At 39.8% G+C, this 12,179-nt stretch overlaps 1 protein-coding gene and 1 pseudogene across 1 annotated transcript; both read left to right on the top strand.

Annotated features, from left to right (window-relative positions):
- Positions 1–12,179, top strand: part of LOC107719055 (myosin heavy chain, fast skeletal muscle-like) — a 26,159-nt pseudogene that overhangs the window by 9,492 nt on the left and 4,488 nt on the right.
- Positions 7,967–10,006, top strand: LOC107719043 (myosin heavy chain, fast skeletal muscle-like). The gene is made up of 8 exons (XM_016526347.1): positions 7,967–8,167; positions 8,287–8,430; positions 8,510–8,666; positions 8,846–8,873; positions 9,373–9,484; positions 9,566–9,658; positions 9,756–9,819; positions 9,924–10,006. Exons 1-8 carry the CDS (start codon positions 7,967–7,969, stop codon positions 9,944–9,946), a joined length of 822 nt encoding a protein of 273 aa, XP_016381833.1. The 3' UTR covers positions 9,947–10,006.

Here is a 12,179-nt window from a genome sequence, read left to right as displayed (position 1 = left end):
GATGGTAGAGTGTTTAAAATCCCAAAATATGCTGCCTTATAGGCCAAGAATGCTCTGGCCCATGCAGTTCAGTCTGCCCGCCATGACTGTGATTTGCTCAGAGAGCAGTATGAGGAGGAGCAGGAGGCCAAAGCTGAACTCCAGCGTGGAATGTCTAAGGCCAACAGTGAGGTGGCGCAGTGGAGAGACAAATATGAGACTGATGCCATCCAGCGCACTGAGGAGCTTGAGGAAGCCAAGTAAATACAGCAAAGAAAAAAGTCTTCAGTACCCTACATTTAATATCACAAATATTAGTAAGATTTCATCATTTAATACCAATTTCTTCAGGAAAAAGCTGGCACAGCGTCTGCAGGATGCTGAAGAATCCATTGAGGCAGTGAACTCCAAGTGTGCCTCACTGGAAAAGACCAAACAGAGACTGCAGGGTGAAGTAGAGGACCTCATGATTGATGGGGAGAGGGCAAATGCATTGGCTGCCAACCTTGACAAGAAGCAAAGAAACTTTGATAAGGTAAGAAAGATGTGGATAATCTTCAAATCTAAACCTTGAACCATGGACTTGGCTAATTAACAATGGCTACATTTCTTCTTCAGGTCCTAGCAGAGTGGAAGCAGAAGTATGAGGAAAGCCAGGCTGAACTAGAAGGTGCTCAGAAAGAAGCTCGTTCTCTCAGCACTGAGCTTTTCAAAATGAAGAACTCCTATGAAGAAGCTCTTGACCACCTTGAGACCCTGAAGAGGGAGAACAAGAATCTGCAACGTAAATTACACTTTTATTGTAAAATAATGATTAAAAAAGAGAGAAGCATTACAACAGTAATTTTTTTCAATTATGATAATTCTGCACTTTAAACCCTTTAGAGGAGATTTCTGACCTCACTGAGCAGCTTGGAGAGACTGGAAAGAGCATTCATGAGTTAGAGAAAGCCAAGAAGACAGTGGAGTCTGAGAAATCAGAGATCCAGGCTGCACTTGAAGAGGCCGAGGTGCCATTTTTTTACTACTATATATTAACATGACACTGTTGCTTGAATAATTTAAAACACTGGATATGGAGTGATTCAAAACCTTAAATGATAAAATTCTGCTACATATTTCCTTCTAAATCACATCTATATCATATTTTGACAATGACGTATGATAGAAATATTTGCCCTTTTGCCCTTTGTCCTTGTAGGGCACCCTGGAGCATGAAGAGTCCGAGATTCTTCGTGTGCAGCTAGAGCTGAACCAGTTGAAGAGTGAGATTGACAGGAAGCTTGCTGAGAAGGACGAGGAGATGGAACAGATCAAGAGGAACAGCCAAAGAGTGATCGATTCCTTGCAGAGCACTCTGGACTCTGAGATCAGGAGCAGAAATGATGCCCTGAGAGTCAAAAAGAAGATGGAGGGAGATCTGAATGAGATGAAAAAATCTTAATCTTTCTCCCAAGGTTTTTTTCTCCATTCTGTCACTGATGGGGTTTGGGTTCCTTGCCAGTGCCACCTTTTGGCTTGCTTAGTTGGGGACACTTAATATTTGGCGATATTATGGACTTGACCGCACGGGCACTATTGGAAGAGAACTGAACTGAGCTGGACTATACGTCACTGAATCAATGATGAACTGACTTTAACTGGAAAATTGACTGTTTACTATTGTCATTTTTTAAAAGCTGCTTTACAGCAGAATTTAATTTTGTTTGCATTATTGAAACACTATTTTTTCCTAATAGTGCCTTGTTCGCACTATTTTGAAATGCACAGTAAAGCTGCTTTGACAATCTGTATTGCATAAAGCGCTATATAAATAAAGGTTACTTTGACTTCATGTTGGAGAAACAGTCATGTCAGACATGACAGGACATTTAAGAATTTGCACCCCACTTCCTAGATCTCATGTTTGATATTTGGGTGTATGTGCCAGGGTTAGGCAAAATTCAGAATTGGAGAATCAGTTCCCTTTCAATTCAGCAGTTGGAATTTGATTTTAACTGGCCACATCCAGTTGATCTGGTATTTGAATTGGAATAAAAGGAAGAGGAATTGACAAATTCAGCACAGGTAATGGATTCTGGAAAATGTTCTTCTACCCTGGGTACCAAATTATCATTACAATGTCAAAATCATGATTTTTCACAAAGACCATAGTCTTTTCACTTTGCTGGGTCTATAGCTGTTGGTTGGGCATTTGCATTAATGTAACCACAGCCCAGCAGACAGAAATAGAACTTTACATCATAAAAATGCAGAACTTTAAAGAGTATGGCATTCAGTAGTAACTGAGTTTCAATTTTTCATTCACATCACATGTAATTAGTACTTAAATGGATCCTAGCAAGCCACGGTATTTTTTCATTTGAGCAGCAGACATATATTTTAGATATATTTTTCATTTGGAAGGATACACTGTTACAGTCCATCTCTGACAATAAATCTTTTAGGTTTTTATGATTTTAATTTTATCTCCTGCTGGCAAAAGATGGGAGAACTCTTGGAAAAGCATCCAAGCTGAACTGCATGGAAATGAACAACAGGAAACAACAATATGGTTTTATCACGAAAAACACCTTTATCCCTCAGACACCTGCATGCTTAACTTACACTTCTATGAAGACATTCAAGGCATATCAATGAATGCAAGACCATGATCAAAGCTCTGTGGCATGCTACAGTTTAAGCTTCTAAACTTTAGAAATTTAAGAGGCCACATATGCTTTTTAAAGTCATTAAAATGCTTTAACTGATATATAAATTATAAGTTACAAGTCTTGCTGTCACCTGAAACAGAATACTGCTGACATTTGACTGCTTCTTTGGATCTGAGATTTTCTCTTCTATGCCAAGTTCCATTTATTTTAAAGATGTTACACTGAAATAGGACCTTAACGACATCAAATTAAACTGGCAGTGCATTTGCAACTTTTATTCCATATCTATTAACCAAACACCATTGTCTGTGTGCACCAATATAACAGTATTCCTCGTATTGAATAAATGACATCATCTTCCTATTTCCCAATGGCACAGAGAAACATCACACCAAGTAAAATAACATGACCAAATCCGGCTGGACTAATCTGCTGAGTGCTCAGTAATGACACTATATAAATGGCAGCACCTGACCCTTGAAGACTTAGAGCGACCAGGCAAAGGTGGGGGAAATATCCATTTTAATTTGTCAGTTTGATTTTTTTTTAAATAATTAATGTAGGAAAACTAAGTGTCCTGAATCAAAGGATGTATACTGACCCATAATTGAAGATGCAAATACAATTCTCTAACTACCTCTTGGTCTTTTTTCAGAATCCATAACTTGACAGCTGCTATTTTCTTCTCGGAGCATCATAAAAGGTAAACCAAGTACTAAGTAGCTGATTAAAATATTGCAATTATGATGACAAGATGACCAGCTTATAATATGAACACCTGAGCAGAGTAAAGAGATAAATACTAAGCAGTGTTAAGGTGAATACTTTACTCCACAGTGAAGTGCAATCATGGGAGATGGTGAAATGGAGTGTTTTGGCCCGGTGGCCGTTTACCTCCGGAAGCCAGAAAGAGAGAGAATCGAGGCTCAGAACACCCCCTTTGATGCCAAAACGGCGTTCTTCGTGACAGAGCCAGACGAGATGTCACACATGCATATGTCTGTAGGCACATGCATGTGTCTGTGTTCATACATTTGCATGTTTGTGATGCCGAGTATAATAACTGGTTTGTTGTTTATTATGTTGTTTCAGAGTGAAAGTGGAAGGCAGCAAAAAAATGGCTGCCCACTGCTCCGGGTGTGTGTTCACGGTGTGTGTGTGTGTTCACTGCTGCTTGGATGGGATCACAACAGAAATAAGGTTGTTGGAATACAAACACTAATTGTACTAATGAAATCAGCAGTACATTTCTTCATTACAATGAACATGTGAAATCACTCTGTCACGTGTATGTTCCTTATTTGTGTATCCTTCGGATGAGACGTTAAACCGAGGTCCTGACTCTCTGTGGTCATTAAAAATCCCATGGCACTTCTCGTAAAGCGCTTTGGGTGTACAACAATACACAATAAAGCGCTATATAAATGCATAATTCATTTGGTTTGATTCCTGTTGTATTAAGTTCCATTTGTCTCAGCTGTGTTCTATTAATTATCCTGGATTACTCCTCACCTGTTTCTGTTCTCCCTGATTGCGTTTCATGTGTTTATAAGCCCTATGATTTCCTCAGTTTCCTTGTCTTGCGTTGATGTTGTTTAGTGGTTATCCTTGCTCCTGGTATTTGTCCTGATTTGAAGTCTGATTAAAGACTGTTATTTCCATTTACCTCAATCGTTGTGTGCTTCACTGCAACCACAGACCGTGACAGAACGCAAAACCAGGAACAAGCAAGATGACTGCGGCTGAGGACAGACTGGGTGCGCTGCGGCAGAGCTCTTCTTAGCCATGCTAGCCAGATCTGCTCCTCCAGAACGTCCTCCATTGCCCGCTCCTCCAGAGCGCCCCCCAGAGTCTGCTCCTCCAGAGCGCCCTCAAGTGCCCGCTCCTCCAGAGCCCCTGCTCCTGGTATTTGTCCTGATTTGAAGTCTGATTAAAGACTGTTATTTCCATTTACCTCAATCGTTGTGTGCTTCACTGCAACCACAGACCGTGACACACTCTATAGCAGTGGTTATAGCCAGTGTTGGGAGTAACGCATTACAAAAGTAATAATATTACAGTAGTATATTACTTTTTGCTGTAACGCAGTAATATAACGCATTACTAATCAAATTTGGGTAATATTATTACTCGTTACAATCTCAGTAACGCAAGTTACAACAACATATTTTAACTCAAAATTAAGTGGTGAATTTACTAACACCACAAAACAGCACCAGCGAAAAAATTACTCGTGTAAAATAGTTCGTCTATTTCCTGTTGCTGTAAATAGATGGTTGAGATGACTGCAGAGACGGATTCTACATTTGTGAGACGGACACACTCCTGTTATTTTCAGTTCATCGGAGAAAAGGATAAGAATGCATAGTCAGGTGCAATATGTGCAACACCAAACTCTCAACATGGAGAAATAGCACGAGTAAAACCTGGAAACACCTGGACTGGTGCCACTAACACTAAGCTATCGAAGAGAGAGCTGCGGGGTCGGAGAAGAGAAAAAGACGGCGGACGAGCAACAAAAATTAAGTTTAACTAAAAATAAAATCTGTTTTTATTAAATCATAGTGTATATATAAAATGAATGAATATGCGAAATATTTGACTTAAATAGCCTAATTAACAGATTAACAAAACGAAAGGAAAAGACTGAGAGATAGGCTATGTTGCTGAGTTTGGTTCATATGCTATTTGTGTGGCGCGGCGCTCTACGAAAGTCCAGGGAAAGGAAACCGAGATGACAGAAATAAAGTAAACACATTGCAGTTTCAAATGATCTGTATGACCAAAAATAACAGAGTATTTTTTTGTTGTTTGTTTCCGCTGTTCGATCGCGCCGGCGCCTCACGCACACACATACAGCATTGCAAACGTTGCAGCCTGTTCATTATCAGAATAAAATACAGTCAACCAAACATAGATACACTGGTTAATTTAAATAGTGCGTAGCCTACTGCGTAGTACAATCCATGTCGATCAGCCTGAGCTCGGGCCAAACACACATTTGCTCATGTGACGAGGATGTTTTTTAAGTGCGTTAAGTAAGCTTGGATTACATAAAGCATTCAAATACATCGCAAATATGGACACATTTAATGGATTAATGCCGAATGAGAGAGGTAGGCTGCGCGAGAACGCCGTTTGCTTTCAGTTTCGCATTGAATTAGCCTAATTCATTTTGGCTTGTTTAGCAACTTATATTTTTCATTCTTGTTTTCTTCTGAAACCGTTCAAAATAGCCTATAGGCTAGGTATTGTGTTTATTGTTTGTACATGATAATATTTCGCTTTATTTACCAGTGTTATTTATGAATGTAATAATGCGATTTGTGCTTACTATATTTTTTTTAACTAAACTACAACGTAACATTAATGTAGACCTACATACCGGTATCTAAATATGATTTCATATTTTATGCTATATAGACCTACCACATTACACTCCACTGAATGTAGTATGAACAGCAATAAACTACATTTTGGCATTTTACAATACTTATGTGGATATTTTGGATGAAAGTAACTCATCCGAGTCTCGTACCGGCAGGGATTGTAGGTGGGGGGAGTGAATGTACAGCGTTCTCTCCCACCTTCAATACCTTCAATACCACAACTGAGGTGCCCTTGAGCAAGGCACCGAACCCCCAACTGCTCCCCGGGCGCCGCAGCAAAAAAATGGCTGCCCACTGCTCCGGGTGTGTGTTCACGGTGTGTGTGTGTGTTCACTGCTGCTTGGATGGGATCACAACAGAAATAAGGTTGTTGGAATACAAACACTAATTGTACTAATGAAATCAGCAGTACATTTCTTCATTACAATGAACATGTGAAATCACTCTGTCACGTGTATGTTCCTTATTTGTGTATCCTTCGGATGAGACGTTAAACCGAGGTCCTGACTCTCTGTGGTCATTAAAAATCCCATGGCACTTCTCGTAAAGCGCTTTGGGTGTACAACAATACACAATAAAGCGCTATATAAATGCATAATTCATTTGGTTTGATTCCTGTTGTATTAAGTTCCATTTGTCTCAGCTGTGTTCTATTAATTATCCTGGATTACTCCTCACCTGTTTCTGTTCTCCCTGATTGCGTTTCATGTGTTTATAAGCCCTATGATTTCCTCAGTTTCCTTGTCTTGCGTTGATGTTGTTTAGTGGTTATCCTTGCTCCTGGTATTTGTCCTGATTTGAAGTCTGATTAAAGACTGTTATTTCCATTTCCCTCAATCGTTGTGTGCTTCACTGCAACCACAGACCGTGACAGAACGCAAAACCAGGAACAAGCAAGATGACTGCGGCTGAGGACAGACTGGGTGCGCTGCGGCAGAGCTCTTCTTAGCCATGCTAGCCAGATCTGCTCCTCCAGAACGTCCTCCATTGCCCGCTCCTCCAGAGCGCCCCCCAGAGTCTGCTCCTCCAGAGCGCCCATATAATGTATTACATTTTGGAAGTAACTTGCCCAACACTGGTTATAGCAGATAGATAGATAGAGGCTTGAAGCAGGGAAGTGCCGCCGGGAAGCGACAACTGCGCCACAGACCGGTCTCGAGTCCTACAGAGGAGCTCCGGAAGGATGCTCTGTTCAAGAACCAAATCACTGTCTGTGCTGCTGAAATTAGTGAGGCTGCTTTAGCCTTCATGCACATCTATTTTGACATATATTTTGTCAAGTCCATTGTTATTATTATCATCGTGTCAGTCATTGCGATTTCAAGAGAATCCCCCATTTATGTGCAGATATCACTCCCGAAACTTTGCAGCATGTATGCCACATTTGTCCTCTTAGCAGCATGAAAAACAAAACTTTCATTCAAATTCTGAATGGTCTATATATAGCCAAGAAAGCACTCAAAGAGCGCTCCCTTAATCACTGAAAAGTTGTCACTCATTTCAGTTTATCTCAGAAAATTCCACTATAATCAATGAATCTCTCTTCTGACTATTCTGACTAACTGAATCGCCTCTGGCCGTTGTGTTGCAGAAATCAACAGATATGTCTGTGATTGGCGACAATGTTCTGCGATGCAAAAACAGCGCAAACACAAATACACACTGGATTCTGCTGTGAGGCAGTAGCTGCTTACTTTCATTTTGTTTATCTTTGTTTATTTTGTTATTAAATTAAAGTTTGCCATTTCCCGCTCCCTTCTTCTCTGAGTCTTGAACTTTGTTGCATACCTTTATTTTATGCATATATAGCCTACATTCTCCTCAAATCATCCTGGCGACCCATTTTTTAAGTCTCAGGGTTTGAAAACCACTGCTCTATAGTACTAGAGTGAATGACCCTCAGCACATTCTCTCCTTTGTCATTTCTCACAGTAAACCGCAATCATGGGAGATGATGAAATGGAGTGTTTTGGCCCGGCGGCCATTTACTTCCGGAAGCCAGAAAGAGAGACAATCGAGGCTCAAAACAACCCCTTTGATGCCAAAACGGCATTCTTTGTGGCAGAGCCAAAGAACATGTACTTCAAGGGTACTCTCGTTAGTAGAGAGGGTGGCAAAGTTACTGTCAAAACTCAGTGTGGGAAAGTAAGTACAATTAGAAAATGTAATGATCTTCTGTAAAACAATTTTGCATGATGCTATGCCACGTGAATCAAACATTTTCATATTTAGTAAATGTGTCACCCTTGCTGAAAACTTTTTAGACACTCACGGTAAAAGAAGCTGAAATCTTCCCCATGAATCCTCCCAAGTTTGACAAAATTGAGGACATGGCCATGATGACCCACCTCAATGAGCCTGCTGTGCTGTATAACCTCAAAGAGCGTTACGCAGCATGGATGATCTACGTAAGTCTAAGTAAATCATGTTTTATTCCTAGGATTGGATGGCAGCATTGTAAAACTGGACTATCTATCTCTGTTTCAGACCTACTCTGGCTTGTTCTGCGCCACTGTCAATCCCTACAAGTGGCTCCCAGTGTACGACTCAGTTGTTGTGGCTGGATACAGAGGCAAAAAGAGGATTGAAGCCCCGCCTCACATCTTCTCCATCTCCGACAACGCCTACCAGTTCATGCTCACTGGTAAGTGAGGATATACATTTTCAATCCAATTTTCAAACCAATAAAAAAGTTAGATCGTCTTTGAGGTGTGCTTATTTTGTGCTAAACCTGAGCCTGCCTATATTTTGATAAATTTACAATTTAAATTAAAAAATCTGATTAGTGGTTTTACTTAAAATAACATTATGAACTTGTTTCAGACAGTGAGAATCAGTCTATCCTGATTACGTAAGTAGACTATGATCATTAAAAGGTTTTTGTATAAGAACTTAAACAAGTAAATGTGTTTCCATGCACTTAAGAAAACTGCCTATTTAAACATTTTTGCAGAAAGCAGCACTCTAAAACATGTTGAAGTGAAGGCTATTTAATTGATTAAGAGAAAGCAGCTTTAAAACCTGCCTATTCTGCTGGAGAGTGTGGCTTACATGAACATGTGAATGCATTAGCATCATTCTAATAGGCATGTGATGGGGAAAAAACGGGATAACTAAAGTAAAAAAAAATGTGTTGGGGGAAACCTCCTTCCTTATGGTGTTGCTTGTATACGAGGATTAGACAATGCCACTAAAACCATGCATGTACATTGATGTAGATTTCTGGTGTGCATGAAAATGCAGTGCCTGAAGATTATGGTTTTTAAAGAAGCACTTAAACAAAAGCTAACGTATCAAACAAGTCATTTCTAAGATTCTAAAATATGTTATTTTCCATCTTTTCCACTCAGTGGAGAATCTGGTGCAGGAAAGACTGTCAACACCAAACGTGTGATCCAGTACTTTGCGACAATCGCTGTGTCTGGACCGAAGAAGGCAGAACCTGTCCCTGGCAAAATGCAGGTCACTACACTAAATCAAACATCATCTAAAGCACAGTGACAGAATTATTCTACATGATGAAATTACTTAAATACTCACCAGGGGTCGCTAGAGGATCAAATCATTGCAGCCAACCCTCTGCTGGAGGCTTATGGAAATGCCAAGACTGTAAGGAATGACAACTCCTCTCGTTTTGTAAGTTGCTGAGGTCAAATGAAATGCATTATACAAATTCACTTAACATTCCAAATCGAAGAAATTCTAAGCTGTTCTGAATATTTACTCTCTGTAGGGTAAATTCATCAGGATTCACTTTGCGACCACTGGGAAACTGGCCTCAGCTGATATTGAAACTTGTGAGTCAACCTTGTTTTAAGGCAAATATTTTTATTTGGATGCTAACAGATGGATCAATCAATTGAACTCTAATTTCTTTTTTAACCATTATTTTCTTGGGAAGATCTGCTAGAAAAGTCTCGGTGACATTCCAGCTGTCTGCTGAGAGGAATTACCACATCTTCTACCAGCTCATGACTGGACACAAGCCAGAGCTGCTCGGTGAGAAATCTACAGGATTGTGTGCTTCAGTTATTTCCATGTTTGTGAACACTGATAACATGCTGCACATCAACCCTTTATAGAGGCCCTGCTCATCACCACCAACCCTTATGACTATCCAATGATCAGCCAGTGTGAAATCTCTGTCAAAAGCATCAATGATGTCGAGGAGTTCATTGCCACAGATGTATGTGGACAACTTCATTATTATTAGTAGTAGTACTATTTCCAGATTCTATTAAATATATCTGAGTAAATGAACATCAGGAAAACACCAGCATAAACTGAATACTGTATGACACACAATATAAAATACACTTCTTTCTTTTTTGACTCTGTGATAAATAATGTGATTTATTTGGTCGTTGTGAAAATAGACTGCCATTGATATTCTGGGCTTCACTGCTGATGAGAAAATCAGCATCTACAAGCTAACGGGTGCTAAACTGTGACTTCAACAAGATGTAGATTTTAAACTTGGAAGACAAAAATGGCTAAAAAATCTCAAAATTAATGTTTTAAAATTAAAATGTTAGTTTTCTCCAACAATTAAAATGAATGGATGCTAACATTGTCTTCTATGATGTGCAACACAAACACCACCGCTAAAATCTCTGAAAAAGTAGTTTGGCATTTCATGACACTTTAATTGTATTATATGAGTCACTTTGGAATATAAGTCGCAGCACGTTTCAGATAAAAACACGACTTAGATTTCAGATAATCTGTTCATCGCTGTTACAAGATTTTTGTCTAACGAGTGGTCACCTGCATTATTACAGGAAAACGTCTTGTGATTACAGTACTGAGCCGCTGCAGTAGAGCAGTTCTAATGTGCACTTTGCTATAAAATTAAAGACAAAATACGATAGAGCAATAAAATGAACAGTGAAAGTAACAAAAGCTTGTACAATACATTTTAACGGGCATAAATACATGTGAAAATAACTGAAGGAAATATCTGTTTGCTAAATCAAGCCAGCTAACATAATTCATATTTTTTTGGTTACTGTACCCAAAATTTTAAAAAAAATTACAAATGCTTTGAAAATACAGGTATCTGTATCGGCAAGTACCAAAAATAAAAAAAGTATCAGTATCGACTCGTTCTGGAAGAAGTGGTACCGGTGCATCCCTACTTTTGTAGAATGTGGAATTGCAACACAAATTATATGTTTGATCATGTGAAAATGATACATGAATTAACTAAAGCATAACAACTAATACATAAAAGAACATTGCCACAGGATGCACAACTGCACCTTGATGAAGCTCTCAGAGGACAGGAGGACATGAAGGAGCAGGTTGCCATGGTGGAGCGCAGGATGCAAGCAGAGATTGAGGAGCTGAGAGCTGCACTGGAGCAAACAGAGAGAGGCCGCAAAGTGGCGGAGCAGGAGCTGGTGGATGCCAGTGAACGTGTGGGACTGCTAGAATACAAGTCTTATTAACACCAAGAAGAAGCTTGAGGCTGATCTGGTCCAGGTTCAAGGTGAGGTGGATGATGCAGTCCAGGAGGCCAGAAATGCAGAGGAGAAGGCCAAGAAGGCCATCACTGATTTGAGTGTTTACATTCTCTTACTCTACTCTAAATCAAACAGTAATTTAACTTCATTTAACTGCATGTGGTAACAAAGGGACCCTTCATGGAAGGCATTTCTATCTATATTGATTAATTCATTTTAATTGGCTTATATTTCAGGCTGCGATGATGGCTGAGGAGCTGAAGAAGGAGCAGGACACCAGTTCTCATCTAGAGAGGATGAAGAAGAACATGGAGGTGACTGTCAAAGACCTGCAGCACCGTCTGGATGAGGCTGAGAGTCTGGCCATGAAGGGTGGAAAGAAACAGCTCCAGAAACTGGAGTCCAGGGTAAATAACAGGCTAAATACTGTCTTATGTGAACTGGCTATGGCAGAGATTTGACAGGTGACAACAATATCTCTCTACTAGGCAAAGCTAGACAGTCATTCCTCTCAAACCTTATAAACAGTAACTTAAACAGCACTCGCATTCTTTCTGCTACTGTTGAGAGACTGACAAACCCCCCAAGTCAGATTGCCAGTGAAATGCTCTCTTACAGCAAATGCAATGAGTTTACTTCCTCCTTTTCTGAAAAGATCAATAATATCAGGAAGGCGATTAGCACATCCCCAA

This window comes from Sinocyclocheilus rhinocerous, unplaced genomic scaffold, assembly GCF_001515625.1.
Source record: "Sinocyclocheilus rhinocerous isolate Xijiao unplaced genomic scaffold, SAMN03320098_v1.1 scaffold2648, whole genome shotgun sequence".
Lineage (NCBI taxonomy): Eukaryota > Metazoa > Chordata > Actinopteri > Cypriniformes > Cyprinidae > Sinocyclocheilus > Sinocyclocheilus rhinocerous.
This window is presented reverse-complemented; position numbering and strand designations above follow the sequence as displayed.